Source organism: Lissotriton vulgaris, chromosome 10 (assembly GCF_964263255.1).
Source record: "Lissotriton vulgaris chromosome 10, aLisVul1.2, whole genome shotgun sequence".
Classification (NCBI taxonomy): Eukaryota; Metazoa; Chordata; class Amphibia; order Caudata; family Salamandridae; genus Lissotriton; species Lissotriton vulgaris.
In genome coordinates, this window is record NC_141698.1 from 113,576,680 (window position 1) to 113,598,263 (window position 21,584).

At 41.2% G+C, this 21,584-nt stretch overlaps 1 protein-coding gene across 2 annotated transcripts; it reads left to right on the forward strand.

Moving 5' to 3' along the window:
- Positions 1 to 570: 570 nt before the first annotated feature.
- Positions 571 to 16,197, forward strand: ATP5MF (ATP synthase membrane subunit f). Of its 2 annotated transcripts, none has more exons than XM_086940645.1 (4): positions 571 to 679; positions 7,481 to 7,588; positions 14,303 to 14,419; positions 16,038 to 16,197. In XM_086940645.1, exons 1-4 carry the CDS (start codon positions 664 to 666, stop codon positions 16,064 to 16,066), a joined length of 270 nt encoding a protein of 89 aa, XP_086796771.1. In that variant the 5' UTR covers positions 571 to 663; the 3' UTR covers positions 16,067 to 16,197. The 2 variants fall into 2 exon arrangements, with proteins under 2 accessions (XP_086796771.1, XP_086796772.1); XM_086940646.1 differs by lacking the exon at positions 571 to 679 and adding an exon at positions 1,655 to 1,787.
- The last annotated feature ends 5,387 nt before the right edge of the window (positions 16,198 to 21,584 follow it).

Genomic DNA, 21,584 nt, shown 5'->3' on the forward strand with positions numbered 1-21,584 from the left:
CCACACAATTTGGTAAAGTGGTAAAGCTGGGATTTAAGCACAGGTTTCCTACTAACAAATTGCGTAGTTCAGCCTAAGACTAGATCTCTCCATCAGTATCCGAGTTAACAACAGTTATCAGTGCTTTATGTTGTTTTCTAACGAGCTTGAGTACTCTGTGTGAAATCCACTATTCATTACCATGCATGCCAACAGGCTCGATTCCGGCGGGAGACTCCCGAGTTTTTAAAGCAAAAAATAGCTTCACGTCGGCTGCCTCCCGCCTGAAAATGACCCTGTTTTAATAGAAGTCAATGGGGGCAATACATTTTCCCGATTTTTTTTTTAATTTCCCACTTACCTTTTTTACATGGGTATGTCACACATAAACCATCTGAAAACTTGACAGCTACGTGAACTGTTAAACCTCTGCTGAATAAATATTTAAATAGAAAACCGATACTGATGTTTTGAGTAAGATTCTAGAAACATGTTTTAGAGGCAGTAGAATCTGCACAGGTCTATTTTTTGACACTTCAACATGGCCGCCGCGAAAGTTAACAACAAAAAAATTGTCGGCGTCTGGAAAATATTTCCGGTTGGAGGAGCTTCTCGTCTGGGCAACCTGTACGCATGCGGATTTCCCAGAAGCCTTTTCGCCAGTGACATCTCTCGGACTCAAAGATGGCGGATAAACCAGGTGAGGATTCAGAGGATGTTACCGGGTTTCATCTCGCTGTAGACGTGGGTAGAATGGCAAATCTGAGATTAACGGCCTTCCCTGAAACCCCTGTGTCTTCTAGAGGCCAGGGTGTGCAACCGGGGTAGTAACTACTCCCGAGAAGCCTAGAATGCACGAAAACAGCTTTGCCTTTGGGTCAAGGACTCGCCCAGCTCTGCATATGAGGAACCGTGAGCTCAGATTGAGGTCATTACCTTTCAGTTCCCCCTTACCTGATATAGGTCAGTGCACTTCGATGCACTTTATTCCACTATACGTGATATTCTAACATGCAATTTATTTCCGGTATTCCTTTTTGTTAAAAAAATGTACAATTATAGATTCGAATTGCTCGCCCAGGTTGTGATAAACATGTCACCCCTTAATAGATGCAGACACCTCTCAGTACATTTAATTTCAGGTGAGGCTTCAGGTAGCAGGCGCTCTTCTGTTTCAATTCATTTCAAATTATTCACTTGGGGCCAAATACATATTTTTTTAAGCATGTCCAAAGTATGTTGATTGGCTCTTCGAATATGATATTTTCCTGCAGAAATGCAGTGTATCTAGCTTTACGACGAGCAGCGGTGTGTAGATTGGGGGTATTTTGAAAACCCCATTTGGTTACTCGGACATTACTACTGCTGGACCTTTAACGAGAGCACAGTGCTCGGACATCTAAAGGCTCCATTGGTGAACCTCTCTCCTCAGTTGAAACACGCGGTACTGCGACATTTAGAGGGTATTTACATTGCTTGCCGATGTGCACCACTCCCTAATATCGCAATTATGAGAGCACAACACCCATATGAGTGGAATGCGCTTTGCAATGAACTCTTGCCAGTCGGGTATGTGTGTTATAGAGAGTTTTGCAACGTCTGATAACCGCAAAATGGCTTTATCATTCTACTGCTGTAGCTAAAATTTGTAGGTCATGCCTTCCACTGCCAGTATGATGCTCTTTATGCACCTGATGCATTCATTTGATGATAGGTTCCACTGCCACTAAAGTAGCCCAGAGACCTAATTTGACCACAGCAGAGGTGTTTGTGTTAAAGAGATCATCCGGCTTCATTCTTCCATCACAGTAAGTAGCTCAGAATGTTAGTGTTTCTACTACAAGGTCACCTTTTTCCTGCAGGCTGCTAGTTTCAATACTTGTGTAAGACAGCATGGGCCAATGGCCTGACTGAAAGGATAACACCCAACGTTTCAGTCGAACCTGTATTCTAAATGTCACCTGTTCAAGTCTTAGTGAATTAGCTTTGTGGTTCGTCTTGCATAGTGTTGAGACTCATGCAGTGATTAATTTGAGCAAATGGTTTACCAGCACTTGTAGGAGTCTGCCGCATTGTGGCGTTGTTTGTTCAATTTAGAAATTAGCACGATAGATGTTTATTGATAAAATATTGTAGGAGTGTGCAGGTCAGTAGTTGTTCGTACTGTCCTTGGCAGCATTGGCATGGGTAGTGAGTGGTGCAAGCTGCAGTGGCCTGCTGGCGAGTGCCCTGGTTGTACAAATAAGGCACTAGACCCATGCAGCTCAAACCGTTTGAACAATGTTTTCGGTCTGTATTTATTCATAAAAGTGGATAAATACTGAAAAATGTGCTGCTTTTAAGTGACTTTCCGTGCTGTCTTTCATGAATTATAGCCCAACAGGGGAGCAGATAGACAGCGTGGGAAATAAAAAAAAACAGGATGAAATTTCACGGCATGTGTCAATAAACACTTGTGGTATAATGCTGTTATTTACCAGTGGATGTATTGTTATGTAATATTTGGCAGCTTAACCCGTTGACCGCGGCGTGAATTCCGCCGCTGTGCGGGCGAAATAATGTGTGGGCGGAGTTCAGGTGGTCCCCGGCCGTCCTCTGCACATGCCCACTGTGACGTCAGACTGCCGGGGTACTCCCTGCGCATGGAAGTGTTTAAATAGCTCAAACACAACAGACATCAAAGTGTGAGTGCTCGTCTGTCAGTTAAATATATATGGAAATTTACAGTTGTACAACTTCGTTTATAGGCAAAACTCAAAATAAATATGGATAAATACAGATAAAATGGGCAAAAAATTAATATGGATACTTACAGATGGAAACGTTAAAAAATAAATAAATACCATGAAACCGGGAGCCCTGGTTATAATATCTTAACATAAGTTTAAAAGAAACAGAAATTCACTTTAAAACCAGTTAAAGTGCATTTATGTTAAATTATAACCTAAAAACTATCTTAGGATTGCAAATAATAAGTCACACACAAGACATGGAAATTATATAACACGCACACCAATGGCAAAGTTTATGGTCTTACAATGTATGCCAATCACTAAAATACATAAATGCACAGGGTAACAAAGAAATATACTTTCATAGTATTGAGGGTAATATGATATGCAGTCTCATCTCAAAATATTGTTTGACATATATAACTTCATCTATTGCTACTCTCTGGTGGTACCCATGGCATGGGGGGGGGACAATTTCACTAGTGCAAATTTCAAAAGTCTGAACAGCATGTGAATTTCAATGTGGCTAGAAAAAACTTGAGGTCTTCTTCAGCCAATCGGATTCTCCGAAAATTTAAGTGATTGACCAGAGTCACGAGTTTTAATCCAGAAGTTAAAACGGCAGAGAAAATCAAAATCCTAACCCGTTAGGCCTGCTTTGAAAATGTGAAATGTTTATGACTCAATGATTACTAAACCAATTTAAACCAAAACGGTGAAAGCTTGTTTTTGGGGAAAAGTTCTACTTTCATGCCAAGTTTTGTGTAAATGCCATTCAAGTTGTAGGCGCATGCAAAATATTCTATGGAAGCTAAAATGGGAAACCTGGTTTCCATCTCTTAACTTTTTCTCTGCACTTCATGGATCTTCACACGACTTGGCATGCTGAAGCTTAGTTTACTAAGCTTGAAGAAAGCCACATTTCGTTTAAAACTGTCTACAGCAGTGGTCTCCAAACCGGTCCTGGAGGGCCGGATCCATGCCAGATTTTTAAAATAACTACATGTATTTCAATGGGGATATCCCAAAAATCTGGCATGGATCCGGCCCTCCAGGACTGGTTTAGAGACCCCTGGTCTACAGAGTGAAAAGTTATAGGCATATCAAAAATGCCCTTTCATTGGAAATTAAATACTATTCTATAACCATCCATCCATTTCAGAGTCTAGAAAGCCAAGCAATACGAACCTAACTGCAGCTTTTGGGATTAACCGAAGACCAATTTGAATATGATTGTCCGAGTTCTGTACTAAAATAGACCGCATGAAAGCAGTGGAATACTACATGGAAGAATCAATTTAATAGTTTACTAAACATACTTTATAAATGCATTTAAGTTACAGATAGCTCCCCTTAAAAAGCACAAAAGCATTCACTACACAGCTACTCGTCTGATCAAGAGATGCCCATAACAAATCAAATTATTACGGTTCTACTCAACAGACTAACTCTATAGTTGCCAATTCTGGTTGTTTCATGCATTTCTCAAAGGTTCTGGTCCCTAACATCTCATACCATTACACTTTTTTCTGTGGAGTGAGCCTTGACACACCCTTTCCTTTTTTTTTTTTTTTTTTTTTTTTTTAAAGTGAAATGATTCACATGAACTACCCATGGGTTAAGAGCCAGTCAGTTTTCAATAAAGTTAATGTTCAGAGTGCAAACAAACTAAAATGCTGCTGTTGGGTTCCAGAAAAAACTTCCCAAGAGACCCATGTTGAGACCTGTCTTTCTACCAGGATGCTGGCTGTATGTCAAAGATGGTCAACCTGGCATGCTGATCGATTAATTATTAGATATTGCCCCCTCCAAGGAGGTGGGTCTAGGTATTCAACTTTAAACTACAAACTCCTGAAGGTCTGAGCTTGCAAAAACCCCCTCTGTGACTTGTGAGTCAATGAGTGTTACCTGGTAAAAGTATGGAGAGATGTCAATGTGGCTGTCTGGTAAGTGTCCAAAACCAGAATGCACAAGCTAAAGCAGTAGTCGTGGCTTTGCTTTGGTGGAATGAGCTGGAAGGACTTCTTGAGGATTCTTTTTGGCCATAACACAGTTTGATGATCAGGATAAGGTTTTTTTCTGGACTGCATTCCCTCGCCTAGCACCAGAGTACAGGGTAGCCTTTCCTCACCCTTTTTTTTTTTGTGTCAAGGTGGCGAAAAGAGCCTAGGAAGTGTCATGTACTTCTTACATGGCAATGTGAAACCTCTTTTGGGCGAAAGGAAGCACATCTTAGTTCCTTATTGGGAGCCAAAAAGTTCTGCGATTAACAGGTTAGTTGTTTCTCCGCCTCTGCTACCAGTTCACTCTCTTCTTTGGTGAGCATCATCACTACCTCTTGCAGAATCGTGTGGTTTGCAGAGGGCTGAAAGAAAACTGGGGGAATAAGATCTGGTGCATCCAGACATGTAAGAGCATTGCGATCTTGGATAATTTGAAGGTTGCCTGGATGAAGGAATAAGGCAGACATGTTTGATTCTGCTGCCTACCAGTCTCTGCGTAAGATTGGAGGGTTAACTTAAGGGGTTTGTTAGCGGTACCTGGTGAAGGTGAAGAGGAGTTATGCTGAAATTGTTGACCTCATCCTACGGAATCTCCTGAACCTCTGCCACCATGAAAAGTGTGCGTGAGTTAGCTTCTGCAGAGGGTCAGAGAATTATCATCTGTAGTACATAAGATCCCTCGAGTATCCCCTGAACCTCCAGTATTGTTGCTGAAGCTGGTGTGCAGTAGAAAGTAGCCCCAGTAACAAGGCTGCAACTCTGAGTCAGGTGAACCTGTCAAGGCAACATAAAGTCAAACTGGCATCAGAATCAATTTACTTGCCTAAAGCTTTGATTCTGGTTGACTCAATCCAGTGGAGAAATAGGGAAATGTTTGTTGGCACCAGGGGAGTACTTTCCCAGCAGATGTCTGACTCCGTGGAGCAAGAAGGTGCACCAGGGGGAACTGGGAGGAATGTAAATAGCCTTCTACTACTATTCAAGATGCTGCAAAATAAACTGGGACCAGGAGTACTCGAGGCATGTTGATTTCAATATCAGTATGACAACAAGGTCAGATTCAGGAGCAGCGATCTTTACCTGCATAATCTTCCCCTGGAACAGGAGTGCCTAGAGGTCCAGGAGCTTCAGACACACTTATCACGTGTTTTCTTCAGCTTGTCTGTGTGCTTTTCTGTTGACTTCTCCTCGACCGACCTGATGGGGGTTAGCTCAACAGAGACCGGTCACACTCTTTATGTTCTGCGATGTACAGTTTGACATCTCTGTTCCTAATGGCCTTCAGGTGCATCGGGGACACTTGTTACATGGCTTAGCATCCTGCTTGTTCCAAAGGCACAATAAGCAGATGTCAGGTGGGTCCACCACTGACCATTCTGACACGCATGGCCTGAAACCTAGTATCTTTAACAGCTTGCAAAGATGGTGCTCCCTAAATGTAAGAATTTGAGAATTCAGTGGTAACCGAAATCTGTAGGAGTAGAGCTTCAGATACAGACCTTTGGCACAGAAAAAGAGGACCTGGCATCAATGTGCAGGGGCAGAGTCTGAATGTAGCTCAATTTCATTGTGTCCTGAGGTGGGACAGCGTCTCAACTGGGTTGGACGGTGCTATCTTTCACCATGCAGGAGCTATTGCAAGTGTTTCTCTGGATCCTCACTGGCACATGGCGAGATTGACAAGGGAAAGACTGTGTGTTTAGAGGCATCATTCAGAAAAACTTCATCAGTCTTCATAACTGGAATATACAGAGCAAAGGAAGACCTGCGTCCTTTCGTAAAAGGTTAAGCTAAAATCAGAAACTTGACCTTATTGTGTCAGTGGTTAGGTAATAGGGCAATAGAGCTTACTGCATTATTTGCAACAGAAAGATACTGTTTCCATTACTGTTTTACTGCCATTTATTTTTATTTAATTTTAGTGATCTTACCTTCTTTTTGATTTAGGTATGATGTGTTCTACCTTTGCCATATAATGATACCGTACCTGCAGGATGGCCTTCCCAAACAAACTGTATAATTGCCTAACCCTCGAGTTTTCAGTAAAATGTATATTTGCCTCTTGGCATTACTGTGTAACAGATGTGACTTATAATTAAGTCTCCCTGTTTTCCGTTTTTACAGATAAATACAGACCGAAACCATTTATTTACCTGTCTGTATTTATATGTAAATGTGGATAAAACAGAAATTAGTCTTTTTTTGTTTTTGTTTTGTGATTCTGAATACTGTCAGGCCAATAGCTGTGAAGATTGAGTAGGCGGTTAACAAATAAAGAAATTATTGTTATGAGGCTTTAACTCCAGTAAATTTGCAAAAGGTTGATACTAAAATGTTCATATTTTCATATGTGCATTGATTTATCATCTGTGGGACTTCATATTATTGAAATCTGTCATACATTCAGATAAGAGTTTACATTTATCGTTTGAATAAACATGGAAATGTACTATTTTTTTGCTTCATTTGTCTGACAAAACCCAAAATAAAAATGGATAAATACAGATAAAATTAGCAAAAAAATAAATAGGAATAAATACAGACGGAAATGACACGAAAATACCACCATGAAACCGGGAGCCCTACTTATAATGTACCCACCATTTACAAAATGTTTTTAAATGGAGCTTTTGCCATGAAAGCATATTTTTTTCTGGCCTAATGGTTATCTTAGTTTGATTAGGGGTTGTAATGTTTCGTCCAGGTTTCATTTTCATATGTTGCTTTGAATTAAAAAAAAAAATCTTAATGTGACGTTTTTATCAGTGCCACTTCCAGAGCGAAGATTGATGGATGTTAAGTTGGGACAACTTCCTTCCTGGCTGGCAACAAGGGATTTTACTCCAAATGGAATCTTGGGAGCTTTCCGTAGGGGTAAGTTTTGTGAAGAACAGTGTCTATAATTCACGTTTTCATTATTTTGTATCCCTCCTTACTATCGCCTAAAACCTAAGAATGTATTAAGGAACATTCGACAAATTACATTGAATGGGATGTCAAAGAAAATTCACTAACCAGGAAACATGTTGATATACCCTTTTTTGCAGTTCAAGTACTGGCAAGCAGTAAGGTAACAGCACCACTGTATTAGTTCATTTAATTAAAGCTTATATTCTTGTACCTTCCCATGATAATTTACCTTGTTTTGGGATGATTTTTAATACTTTCTGAAGAAAATCCACCTTTTCTGTCTGGATCCCCCTTCAGATTTTTACCTATCAAGTATGTGCAATAATATGCGCATGCTACCCATTTAAGCATTTCACATTTGGCTTAAATGAGATTGACACAATTAACTTTCCTATAAGGCATTAGTAAATAGTTAAGAAAAACACCCTTTGCATGGATAATTACATGCCACCTGTGGACTGCAGTACTTTTTGCACCATCCACTACAGTGGCAGTGAAAACATTGCTTACCTTGTGTAGTGTGACTGCAGCAACTAGAAACCATTGGCACAGACCTGTCAAAATCACTCTAATTTTAAATATTAAGTAAGTCACCCCAAGCACATTTTGAACCCTAGATCGAACAGGTGTAACATTAAAAATGGCATGTTCCCTCGGTGACCGCGTCAATAACGATGTAGTCCTGGTCAGGCTTTAACTGGCACATAGGAAAAGTCAAACTATAAATTATACACATTAATTTTTTAACTTTTAACATATACTAGCTACAGACTCCAATCAAAGACGTATTTTTATATTTGATCAAAATACAATCTAATGGAAAATAATGGTAAAGTCAGATTTTAATCCGGTATAATGAAAATGTAACTTTTAGAAAGTTACCTTTTTATTTTGCCTGAAGCTGCTGAAGGCTAATTTGGATTTGCTCTCTAGCAACTACCCAGCCTGTACTTGGCATGAAAAATACGTGAAAACTGTTCTTTGAGTAAAAACATGGCCAGAGTCTTATGAGTGTTTTTCTTCTCCATGCATGAAAACCAGTTAAGGTGGACCAGCAACGACATGCTGGTACCAAACCCAGTGGGAGGGCAGTTACTCCCAGAACTGGTTTTGAGGGACCAGGGAGACAGGGACTGCTCCGTATCCTCCGCACAAAAGCTCTGCACAAGGGGAGAAGAGTTTCTCCATCATGGATTTTGAAAGGGAGGAACACTGTGGGATTGTTTGCAGTAGGGGAAAGAGGAACTGCTGAAAATGTGGGTGGGGTTGCCCCAGGAACTTGATCCATGCTACAGCTACCAGGGCATTGAACTCAAAATAATGTTGTGACTTTGATGATTCCCCCTAAATAGGAGCATTGTTATTCCTTGAGGTGGGTATTCACTTACCTCCAGTAAGACTCCACTTTCATTAACTCTATATCATGCGGTTACATGGGTGAGATAAACACACCAGAGCTATTGTAGTTTTTTAATAAAAAAAAATAGCACGGAATCAGAAACATCCTACTTACTGCAGTAGGGATGCTTTTGCATGTGTAAATCGAGTAGGATTTACTTCTTCAATTGGAGCATCTATTCAGCGTAAAGGTAGCTTTTGGGAAAAGGGGAGCATTGTGATGATCGGCAAGTCTGTGCAACCGGCATGGCTGTACAAGCCTTTGGACCCGGTTAGAAAGCCTTGTCATGTAAACAGCATTGAAGAAGCATGTCATGGGTGTGGTAATAAGAGATTTCCTCATGGTTATGAAGAAAGTTGTGAAGTTAGTTAGAAAATTGTTCCTGAAGCACTGAAAGGAGGGGGAAGCAGGTCTTGAGTGAAGCTGGTGGCTATTTCATAACAGCAGACTTCGGAGAGGCGTGTTTGCAAGTGCATTCTTTGTGAGATTTTTAGATTTCAGGTGTGCACCAAAACTGTCTGTTGCATCCTAAGATTTTGAGTTTATTTGCAAGGTAGTCTTTGAGTGGCTAGTGTTAAAACCTAAAAAGCAGTATGAGGAATATGCTCTGAATCTAGGTGCACTGTGGTTGGTGATCAACCGAGCTGCTGTGTGAAGGGCAAAAGTATATGAAAACAACATTCTCTTTAGATGTTCCATTATATATGCATTGCATTTACTGATCTGAGAGAAACTGAGATTCTCTATTTTACTGCAGAAGTTATTTTGTGGAAGAACCAGTTTGCTTAAAAATGTAGTGGAAATAGACTGAGATTTTCTTCACATGATCTTGGAAAAAATGGTGTGAGCTAATATATAGAAGTTAAGAAGCACAAGACGTGTGTGCCACTATTAATCATGATAAAGTCAGTTTTGGTTGGGTATGTTCTAGGTAAATGGCAGTCATCCATGTTCAGGGGTATCCAGGCATGACTAAACTTTGAGGTAAAGTTGTGTGCTCTTGTGTTATAAGTGAAGAAAAGTGTCCCAGTTATAAAGTAATACTGCCCAAGAAACTTTGTGTGGATTAAGTAGTGTTGGAGCAAGTGGAGGTCTCTGGGATACTGCCCAAGATGTATTAGGGAGTGGGATGAGTTTATTTGAATAAATATTTTTCTGTAAGGGAGACAAATGTGGCCATTTTTAGGTCTCGCCTAGAGCGCAGCACGCATGCGCTGCTCTAGGAGAGGGCCTCTTGGCATCTCTACACTTTTCTCAGCTTTTCTTGAAGCTTGTGCGTGTGGTGCTCACACGCTATTGGGCTTTGCATGTGTCTTTATAAAAAGACAGCATACAATTCGACAAAGGCGGGTGCATGACCCACCTTTGTATCCGTCCACGGCATACAACTTGCGAAAGCAAGCAGCAGAGCCATCTGTTTCCAATTATCATACCCGGGTCTAGTGGACTTGTTAATTGTAAACAGATGGGAGTCACGTGGGAGAGATTCAGAGCGCACGCTTTCTGGGCTGTTCATTTATCGGCCCCTCCCCCTCAGTTTCTTTTATTCGTCTGTGGAGCCAGCAGTGGCGGTAAGAACGGGGAGAGCCAGTCCTCGAACACAACGCTTTTTATTTTTTTAGTTGCTTGCAACTTATCTTCCCTCCCTTTTTTTAATAAATATAATTTTATTGCCACCTGTATTCATGTAACTGCAGCGTGGTGGCATCTTTGGATTTTTGCTGTTTCGTTTTTGCTTGAGCACGCGCTTGCTGGGCTGTACACGGTCTGTGCATTAACCCACCCTTCAATTTTACTGGAATTGGAACCTTTAACCTCGTCGGCTCGTTCATAGCTCTGCAGCTGGCGCATTAACCTAGCGACTTTGGAACAGGTGGTCCGCGGAGTACACATAGCACTCCATTGCCTCACCACGCTGTCTTAGAGGGACCTAGAACTAATCCATCCCTGTAGAGCTTGGAGTAACTGTTAAGGGGAGGGGCAGAATCCCCAAACAGCCCCAAGGAATGAAAGTCTTTGACTGGCTTTTGTGACTATGACAATAGTCCATTTCACACCAGCTCTAAATACGCCGCAGTCGCTCTGTCTCCTCCGCTGGTGCCCACTGAGATTGCGAGAGGTTGCCGTGCCGTCCAGCCAGAGCCCAGCGGGCGAGCCAGCAGGTGTGTCCTTTTTCATTAGCACGGCGCCCAGGGAATTGCTGCAGTAGTGCAGGTTGAGCGCGTTTTGGAACAATCCCTGTGGAATAGAGGCGCGGGGCATGGTGTCTCCCATCCCCCTCTTCTCCCCCCCCCCCCCCCCCCCCATTTCTACCTGTCCTTTTGTCCCATGACTCTGAGCACACGATGGTGGCAGATGCCCTGACAATAAGCAGCTAGAGGTGCTGTTTTAAGTTTATTTACCACTCCGTGTAGGACATCATTGAGGTGGCTTTTTCATTCAAGGAGTCACCCATTCCACCCTCCCCGGAATAGATTGCCATTCACAAGCACCCTCGCCTACACTAGCTTTCCATTTTCATCTGGTAGAAATTGACGATGAACCAGCAACCTCTAGTAATTTAATTCTGGCGTTACTTCTTTTTGCTGCTTTTTATTCTATACAATGCCCAGTTTCTGAGGCAAATGGTTGACAGATCTCTTTCTGAGAGGAACCTGGCCTGCTTAATTCTGAGCATGCCCATCTGGGACACACCGCTTCCTGCTTGAGGCAGAGCGAACAGGAAAACCCATTTGTAAAGGATGCGCTTTATTCTATGGCGAGTAGGCAAAGGCTATCGAGCCTCTTTTAAAAAATCGGGCGCCGGTAAGTCATTGAGCATAATTGAAATGACTCCTGTGGCTCTCGCCTAACCGGCTTTGGACAATCGTGATGACATTAATTCGTGCAATAATTGTTTTACGATTGAGCTGTCTAGGTAGTGAGAATTTGTGTGCCCAAGCTTCCGGTGGGGCAGGTTGTTTGCGGCATGAATGTAAACAAGCATTGGCATAGCCAATAGTTCTCGCCTTTGGGACCTTATAAGTATTTAATTATGCAGCACAATATCCTTGGTGCAACATCAACTGTTGCTTGGCTAAACACTTATAATGTCCCAAAGGCGAGACCTATTGGCTATGCCAGTGCTTGTTTGAGGTGTCTTCTATGATGATATGTAAAGTTCGATATTGTCAATTGAGTTAAAATCCACTTGTGCAACCGTACTAACCACAAAGAAACCATTCATGAACTTATAACAGAATATATTTGAAAAAAATACAAACCCCAGGTTAATTGGATATGACCATGCCATACACCAGAACACATTCTACATGATACGTCACATACATACCAAAAGTTGGCAAAATCCATTCTCCCATCACTTACCCCTATGACATGCCACACACTAATACATCGCTGAGCATATCCGGAAATCCAACAGAACATGCATATGCCATTATAATTTCTACAAATGTCAGTAATTTAACCCATCTTGAAGAATTAGGAATCAAGGATTATCATTGTTTGGTAATTGCAGGTGCTTTGTGGATTTCCTAGATCGTAGCAGTTGCGTGCTGCACTGTAGGTGAAAGCTGCGTGGTAGGTTTGAAAAAAGTTGTGTAGGTCCACTTTCCCATGCTGCATTTTGGCAATGGCTCAAAGGTTTTCCAGAACCAAGTGAATTGGGTGATGGTGAAGTAGTGTGAAATTTCATCTGGCTCATGATTGTTTTTTTTTGTGTTTTTTTTTTTTGTGGAAGGATTTGGCGTGTTTTCACATGGATAAAGGATGCCTGTGTAGTATGAGAACTTGACACTGTCAAGGAGAGCGCCAAGTTATTTAGGTGGAAGAGTTCAATGATTTAAATGTGGAAGATGTCGTCATAAGCAAATGCCTTTAGGTAATTTAAGATATTGGGGAAATTTGAATTTTGAAGTGGTAAAACAAGCTAATTAAACCAAAGGTATCTTTTGTTTTGGCAAGTGTTCAGGGTGAATGCCATTTTGATCCTGATTATTTTCCTATGGAAGATTTTAAGCTATGTTTTGTTGGTTTGAGTTTTAAATTAGGAAATGGATGAGATAAATAATATATCTGCCGTAAGTTGGCTGGGGCCACATTACGGGATCGTAAGGGGAAAAATGCCTACATATGTTGCAGCCTCTTGTATTTCAGCAGTAGTGGTACATCCTGCCCACTATACTATATAGTAGCAATCTCGCACCACTATCCCTCATTGAATAGTAGCGAAACACCACCAAAAGCACACTCCCAAATTAGCAGAATTTCCATTAGGTCTAGCTGATAACTCAACATGCCTCTTCATTGATAGGTGATTGTGTGTTGGTGAGGATGTGAATGCAAGAATTATTCAGTGGGTGGACGAATGGATGCATGAATGCATGAACGATATGTGATTAAGTGCATGGACTGATGGATGAGTGATTACATGGGTTGAAGCCAAGCACGGCTATAAGCCAGACCTCTTGGTTTCACCAATGCTTAAATGTCTTAAGAACACTTTTCCATGTAATGTTGTGACAAGTGCTTGTTTGGTATTTTCCTCACAGGGCTCCCAGGTTTGCAAAAATATGCGTAGGAAATGGCATGAGCGGATGTAAAAATACAATAAAATACGAATGTGTTGTCAGTGTTAAGAGTATAAAATGTGAGTTTAGGTGACAATTCATTAAAATAAATACTTTACAGATGTATTCTTGGAAAAAATGAATAGATGGTTAGTGTTTTGTTCTACTTCTTTACCTAGAATAATTACAAATGTGTACGACATTAGAATAAGTGAGGTGGGACTCTCTTTACCTTGACAGTGAGATGTACCAATGGAAAAATAATAGATTAGAAATAAGAGGTTTGGGCACAGTGAAGAAGAATGACAAGTCAAGCCACTGTTTTTTGTATTTCCTGTTAATCTGACTCAACCATCCTTCACACTGTAGGGACGTCTTGCAAGTTCCTGACAACGTAGATTAGTAGTTTGACATTTACCACATTTCAGTTCTTTTTATAGCCTCCCTGTTCTGTTAATGAGCTAACATGGTGATATGTGTACAGAGGACACTACCCGTGTATCTGAATCATTGAGTACCTACTTTTAAATACAAACAAAATTTGATGTATGATTTTCAGTTCTTACTGTGTGGGTTGCTTGCATGATTTAAAAAAAAAAGTGACCTTAAATCTGTTATGTGATTTATGAACTGCCTATGATTATAATATGTAGAATCTTGCTTATTTGTTGACTTTAAAGACTGCTTTCTGTACCCATTTCTCTCACATAGGTCATGACCGGTATTTCAATAAGTACATCAACGTGAAGAAAGGGGGAATTGGTGGTATTGCTATGTTGCTTGCTGGTTACGTGGTGATTAGCTACATATGGGAGTATGACCATATTAGTAAGTAAAGTCTAATAGGAAAGTACTATTTTGATGTAAATGTTGACATTTTTGTTACCATCCTGCTTAGTATAAATCACGCTTTATGATATACTGCACTTTTTCCTCTTCCAAAAGCGTACGGTCTAATTCACAAACTTCTTTGTACACTTTATTTCCATGTGTAGATGCAAAAAGTACTCTGTGCTAAAAGCCCTGCTGAAAATCTGGATCAGCAAATATTTTTATGTTTAAACCCTTTAAATATTTTTTTTTTAATTTCCTTACCCTTGAGGCATATGTAAAACTACTGCAATTTTCTATGAGCTAGTATGTTGCAAGGATGGAACAGGAAGGGACCATTTCCTCATTACTGGGAGAAACGGGTGTACAGGCTTTTCCATAGGAAATATTTTACATGTGAAGACGAAAATGTGCAAATAGTATAATTGCCAAACTTACCAAAGTAGTTTTTATTCCCTGTTGAAAGCCCTCAGAAGTAATCCCACTTGCAAAGTATTGATTAAATAACTCTCATAGATTTCCCTTGAGACTCCTGGGAGCTCAGTGAATCCCCAAAAAGTGGCACATCTGTTAAATGTATAGGTGTAGATGTGTTTTATTTTCTTCAAAAAGTTTGACTTGGGCCCAAACATGCATTTCCTGATTTTTGAGTGGAAATTGTGTCCTAGAAGTGACAGATGTCATTTGGTGCTTTGTTAGAGCTGGCGATCTTCACAGATTTCCCTCCAGTCCTCTCCAAGCTTTACTTATAATCCAAATGCACTCTGTGTGAGTACCACTTTTGGCACCTTGTGTTGATATAATTTGAGGGGCAGAATAAAAGCCTACTGGGTAACAAATATGGCCCCTTGCCCATCAGCGTTTTTCAGAAAGTTAGCCTGCAAAGAAAGACGAGAAGAATTAGAATCTCAAAGCCCCCTTTTTACCTTATTTATACATAATTTCTTAGCAATAGTGTGCCCTTTTTTGACAATTTATAGTGTTTGTAACTATACAGAGTTTCAATCTCTTTCCTCATATTGGCTTCTTTAATTAATTTGATATATTTTTGTGACTCTTGCTTCCTTTACGCTTCATCTATACTCTTGAACTATTTTCATTATATTTTAGTATATAGTTTTCGGTAGTTAGGTAGTTTAGGTAAGATTAAATTCTAAAGCTTATTTAGGAACATTTCGGATTTTGGATGGTCTTGATAAAGTAATGCATGTTAATGAAACTAATGTTTTTATGGTAGTTCAAGGATGTACAACTTTTGGGATGCCTTCAGTGCATCAGATCAAATCTGCGTTACCTTCTCAACTGACTTTCTTATACTTTGCTCCCATATGCCCTGTTGACTTTACAATCGTAGTCCAGTCCTATTATATGATGCAATATGTATCGTTTTTGAAAATTTTATATATTTTAAATTGAAGTTTTACAACCTAAACAACATCTGCCTAAAGTGAATTCAAGGCAGTTTTCTTTTTAATTTGCCCCATTACGCCCAGATTTAATATACGCAGAAACATTTCTGAAGTAAATCATTCCCACACAATATGTTGACCAATAGTTGGTTTTGTTAAGAACCATAATATTTAATTCTGACTTCATTTTTTTCCTTTTCTTTCAGAGCATGACCGCTGGAGAAAATACCACTGATGTGCTTTGTTGGCAGAGTAGGAGACACCGAAACATCAATATTTAATTTGAGTCTTTTCTCTCATTCTCAGCTGTCTTAATATGGGACAGGTTGTGACCAACTAATAAATCTTCTGTGTTTGGAAAAGAAAGGGTGTTGTATTTATTTTGTTTTTTAATTGTTTTCACTCGTCTTGGTCATTAAAATACTTCTTAATTCTCAGAGGAAAGGGACACCCAAATGGCTGTAACATCCACTACCACTAATAAGATGGGGAAATAAGTCTCTAAAGAAGCAGATAAAGACTCTTCCCAAGTATGTCCTGGAGGGATTTCAATCCTTACCCAACTGGAACCACTCTTTTGACATTTCTTCACTCTGCCGTCAAACTTATTTTATGTTCTTAGGAAAAAGGCAGTTGCTGCCTCCAGGATTTACATAAAATTGTGCGTTTTTTGATTCTGATAATGCAATCAAATAGTTAAAATTGCATAAGACTCTCCCTTCAATTTACAGGGCCTTGCATGTGAATGGTACACAACTTAGAATGTAGTAAGTTTAAAACATAACACCAAACATCACGTCCGCTGTATCTGCAGTTGCACCCCTTTAAAGTACCATAACCATAGCTCTTCAACTCCTTCCATATGAAGTACCAGTTTAAGAGCCCCTCCATTCCACAGCCAGGGCTGATTACAATTACAATCAGAGATAATAGTAATGAGATTCCAAACAACATCATTTGTTAGCAGTTTAGATTTCAGTCTAGTTAAGTGGGACAAGTTTAGGAGGACCAATGTTTAGGCTTTTCACGGAAATATGTTTTGATAGAATGAGGGAAGTGACGCATTCTTAAAATACTTTTAAGTATACTCAACTAATTTCTGCAGCACAGCACACCACTGCCCCCTTCAACATCATTTATAAGTCTCATACTATTTTCAGTGCAATTACTTTGAAAGACATTAGTTTGGATTTAGATGCAGTGCATTTTAAAACTGCTGATCAGGATGCCTTAATAAGCTAACAAATAGTTTCTTTATAGAAAATGGTATGCATCGATAGCAAATTGAAAAGTTAGCATCTTTGACCCCCTCCTAAATTCCACCCATCACTGAACATAGAAAACCTCTGAACCCTCTATTCCACCCATCCCTGAACCATAAAAAATCCTCACCATCCCAGACCCCTAGAATCACCTCACCATACACTCACCTGACCTAGAACCATAACCCAACCCCTAAACTGCGTCCTTCATTTACCCATTGCCGCACTTTAATTCTACCTATCTGTGAACCCTAAAATAAAACTTGAACCCATGAACTTTCATCACTGACCCCTTGCTTGAACCTTAAAAAAACATCTCCCTTAACTGAACCAATCCATTACACCTAAAAAGCTATCACAGCACCTGAGCTACACCCGTTCCCCGAATCATTACAAAAAAATCCTCACCACCTCTGGTCCCTGACCCTCATAAACTCCCCACCCATCGCTTACTCCAAAAAAGCCATCACTGTCCTGAATACTAAAAAGCCTCCCACTACTGATCACCAGTCCCTGAAGGGGATCGAACCATGCCACCTCGGCCCTGTGGCTCTGACAAACCACAGTATGAGCTTAAACCACATGGTTTCGGCTCCAAAGCTTTGCAGGGCCACTCTGGAAATCGAAAGCAAAGCAGACCACAGCCCCCACTGGCCCAAAGCAGTTTAGAACATTTGTCTGAAGTTATGTTATATGATTTTTTTATATAGCGCAAATCACCAACCGGTCTCTAAGCGCTTCTAGAGAAAGTGAACAAAGTCACTAGAGCAGAAATAACTGGCACCAGCGGATGCAGAGATTACGCATTTGTTAGTGCCTCTCTGAAAAGAAAGGTCTTTAAGAGCTTCCTAAAGATGAGCAAAACTGGTTCCTTTCGCAAGTACTCCGGCAGATCATTCCAGACCTGTGGGAGGAGGACAGAAAACGCTCTACCCCCTTTGGATTTAGAGCTATACCTGGGTGGAACTAGCCTACAGGCCTCAGATGATCATAGAACCCGACCTGGAGCATACTTCATCAAGCGATCTTTTATATATTTAGGTGCTTCACCATAAATTGCCTTGTGGGCGATACAGAGACCCTTAAACTGCACTCGCTGTTTAATGAGCAACCAGTGCAATTTATGTAACAGAGGGGTGGCTTGCGTTCTCCTAGGGAGTCCAAAAATAAGCCTAACCGCATCATTTTGTACAACTTGCAGTCTCCTAAGGAGCTTCTGGGGAAGGCCGAGGTAAAGGGCATTCCCATTGTCTAGCCGAGAGATGACAGTGGCGGAAACAATTGACTGCAGTGCGGATGTGGATAGGAGAGGAACAAGTTTCTGTAACTGCCTAAGTAAACCCGTACAGATTCCCCCAACAGAGGAGACCTGACAAGACCTGGACAATTCCGAATCAATTTTCAGCCCCAAGCTTTTTACCACTGGGACTGGTACTGGGACCACTCCCAGTTCTGAGGGCCAAAAAAGATCACACCATGGGCTATCATTTGTTGAAATAATAAGCCCTTCGGTTTTATTCGGATTTATTTTCAAAGAATTTGCTGCCATCCAATTTACAGTGAACCTGAACAGATTTTTTACTGACTTCTGAGCCTGACAGGAGTTGTTAAGCCGGACAAGAAGTTGAGTGTCATCAGCATAATTAAAGACCTGACCATCCATATGTGTCGAGGCCTCCACCAAGAGTTGCAGATGTTGAAAAGAAGCAGAGATCATGCAGAGCCCTGGGGCACTACGCAGGACAGGGAGCCAAGATCCGACAGCTGCTCACCCAACTGAACTCCGAGTGCGGTCTGACAGAAAAGACTTTAGCCATTGATGTACTTGCCCATTTTTACCCAGGTTCATAAGACGGTTCAGCAGTATGTTAAGGCTGGCTGTATCCAATGCCGCTGACAGATCTAATAAGATCAGGGCACTCGGCTGTTTACTATCGGCCCAAACTCTGAGCTCGTCCAGGACGGACACCATCACTTTCTCTGTGCTATGATGAGCTCTGAAGCTTGCCTGTCTAGTATGGAGCAGTTGATGATCTTCCAGATACCTTGCAAGTATTTTCAATACATACTGCTCCAAGATTTTTGCTGGTAAGGGGAGCTGCAAGATAGGCCTATAGTTTTTTAAGGTCAGGGTATCCACACCAGGCTTTTTCAACAGGGGCGGTGACCCTAGCTTCCTTCAGATTAGTTGGTAAGTAACCCAAATCTAAAGAACCATTGAGTAATCCCAAAACCTGCTTTTCCAACCCTGGCAGAGCCATTTGAAAAAACCTCGGAGGACAAGGGTCTGCTCGGGAGCCAGATTTAATCTGCTTTACTACTGCTCCCAGAGTAGCTGAATCAAGACTAGGGAATTTAGACAACTGACTGCTAGAACAGGGGGGGGGGCTAGTCTGGTCAAGGGAACTGACGTCAATAGGAGTTCTGGTGATTTCCAAGATGATGTCTGTGACTTTCTGAAGGAAGAACTCCTGAAAGGTATCAAAGTCTGGGGATACGATTGTGGACTTCAACTTTTTGACTCAACTCCTTCAAGATGTCAATGGTCTCTTTTTGTTTGTTTCCTGCCAGAGCAATCCTTCCTTCACATTCTGCTTTCCTAACAAGGAGAGCCGATTTATAAGTAGCAAACAGGACTTTATAGGTTTTTAACTCTGCTGGCTCATAACTATGTCTCCTCCGCCCCTCAGCTTGGCGAAGTTGTTTCTTTTCCCTTACTGTATCATCAAACCATGGGGCCCCCTTTCCTTTATCTCTGAACCTTTCATTTCGTTCTGGTGCCACTATATCAATGGCCTGCTGGAAGTAAGTAAAGCTTCACTTTAATGATCCCGATTATCCTCTCCCATATCAGAGTAAGGGATTGAATGTAATGTGGCTATTAGGCAACCTGCCTCAATATCTTTCCAGATTCTGACCTTCCTCCACAAAGGTGGGGGCTGCAGTAGTTGACAATCACTTGGGACCCAACATCTCAACAGTGAATGATCCGACCAGGCACAGGGGCTGATATCAGGTATCCTAGCCCGTGGCTGCGAAGACCAAATTAGATCTAAAGTGTGGCCTTTTACGTGAGTGGGACTATTAACCAGTTGCTGAAGTCCTCTATGAAAGCTTAGAAAACTTTCCACCAGACACAGGCAAAGTCTTGGCCAAACCTCCGGATTCAGGATTTCTCTGTCATCCAAAGGAGTGCCAGCTGGCCTTCAATACGGAACCACGAGGTGAGCCTTTCAAGACCCAAAAGGGTTAGAGACTCTGCTACACATTTCCCATCTTTGCCAGCCACACCTCCTCTAACACCACTGTTCCTCCAGAGCAACTACACACAGAATCAGGCAATAGCTGTAGGACCCCTATGATGAATCCTTAAGGCCCGACGACTCTGATGATACCTGAGAGGATGACAGTAGGCCCGACCCACATTTAGAGCCAAAACCAGATAAACTGTCCACACCAGATGAGACTGCTTCATATCATGCAGTACTAAAAATGGTTTGCATTTTTCAGAAACCCTTATTCCCAGATTCCCATCAGACCTTTGCTGATACACCTGTGACCTGAAGGTAAAATATACAACTCTGTGTTAAAAGCCACAATCTCGGTCTTCGTGATAGTCGCTCTGTATCCTGAAAGCTGTGAAAATTAGAAAAAGATGCTAAACAATTGTTGAAATACCACTCTTTCATGTGCAAGATATACCACTAGGTCATCTGCGTACAGTTTGTTTCGAGATTCCAGCCAGTGTAACTCCTTCACTTTGGCAAAGACGGCAGGCAAGTGGCTCAATAAAATGGGCAAAAAGCATTGGCGACGGGGCCAACCCTACTTAGTGCCTCTGAATCTGAAAGTGCTCCAAGACCTTGCCATTGAGGGATAACTGCCATAGAAGCTCCCTGATACAATGAAGCCATTGACCTTATGAGCTGGGACGGTAGCCCCATAGCCTCCATTACCCAAAAATAAATCAACCCTTTCACAAGATCAAAGTCCTTCTCTGCATCAATAAACAAAACCACTGCTGGAGTGTAAGTGAGATTGAAATAATTGCTTTTGTCAAATAATGCATATTGTAATGCAATTGACTGCCAGTAATAAACCCAGTTTGGTCTTTCCCAATTAACAAAGGCATAACTTCCGCCAACTTTGCTGCTAAAATTTTCATCTGCTTTTTATAGTCTGAGTTCAGAAGTGTAATTTGAAAGAACGAGTTTACGTCCTCTGGGTCTTTATTCTATTTGAGAATATACATTAGCAGGCCTTTTCGAAAAGAGGCAGAGCCGCGTATCAAGATATTATTAAATAAAGCAGTTAAAGGGGTTGTCACCTCTATGATCAGTGCCTGGTACCACTCTGCAGGAAATCCATCTTCTCCCGGCGCATACCCGCTTAACAAGGATATGACACCAGCCTCTACTTCTAATGTTGGTATTGGACGCGCAAGATTTAATGCTGTATCGTCTGAAAGTTTTGGAAGAGTGATGCTATCCA

Coding starts and splice junctions, on each gene's coding strand:
- ATP5MF (XM_086940645.1), top strand. Junction 7,589..14,302: donor CTTGGGAGCTTTCCGTAGGG/GTAAGTTTTGTG, acceptor TCTCTCACATAG/GTCATGACCGGTATTTCAAT. Junction 14,420..16,037: donor ATGGGAGTATGACCATATTA/GTAAGTAAAGTC, acceptor CTTTTCTTTCAG/AGCATGACCGCTGGAGAAAA.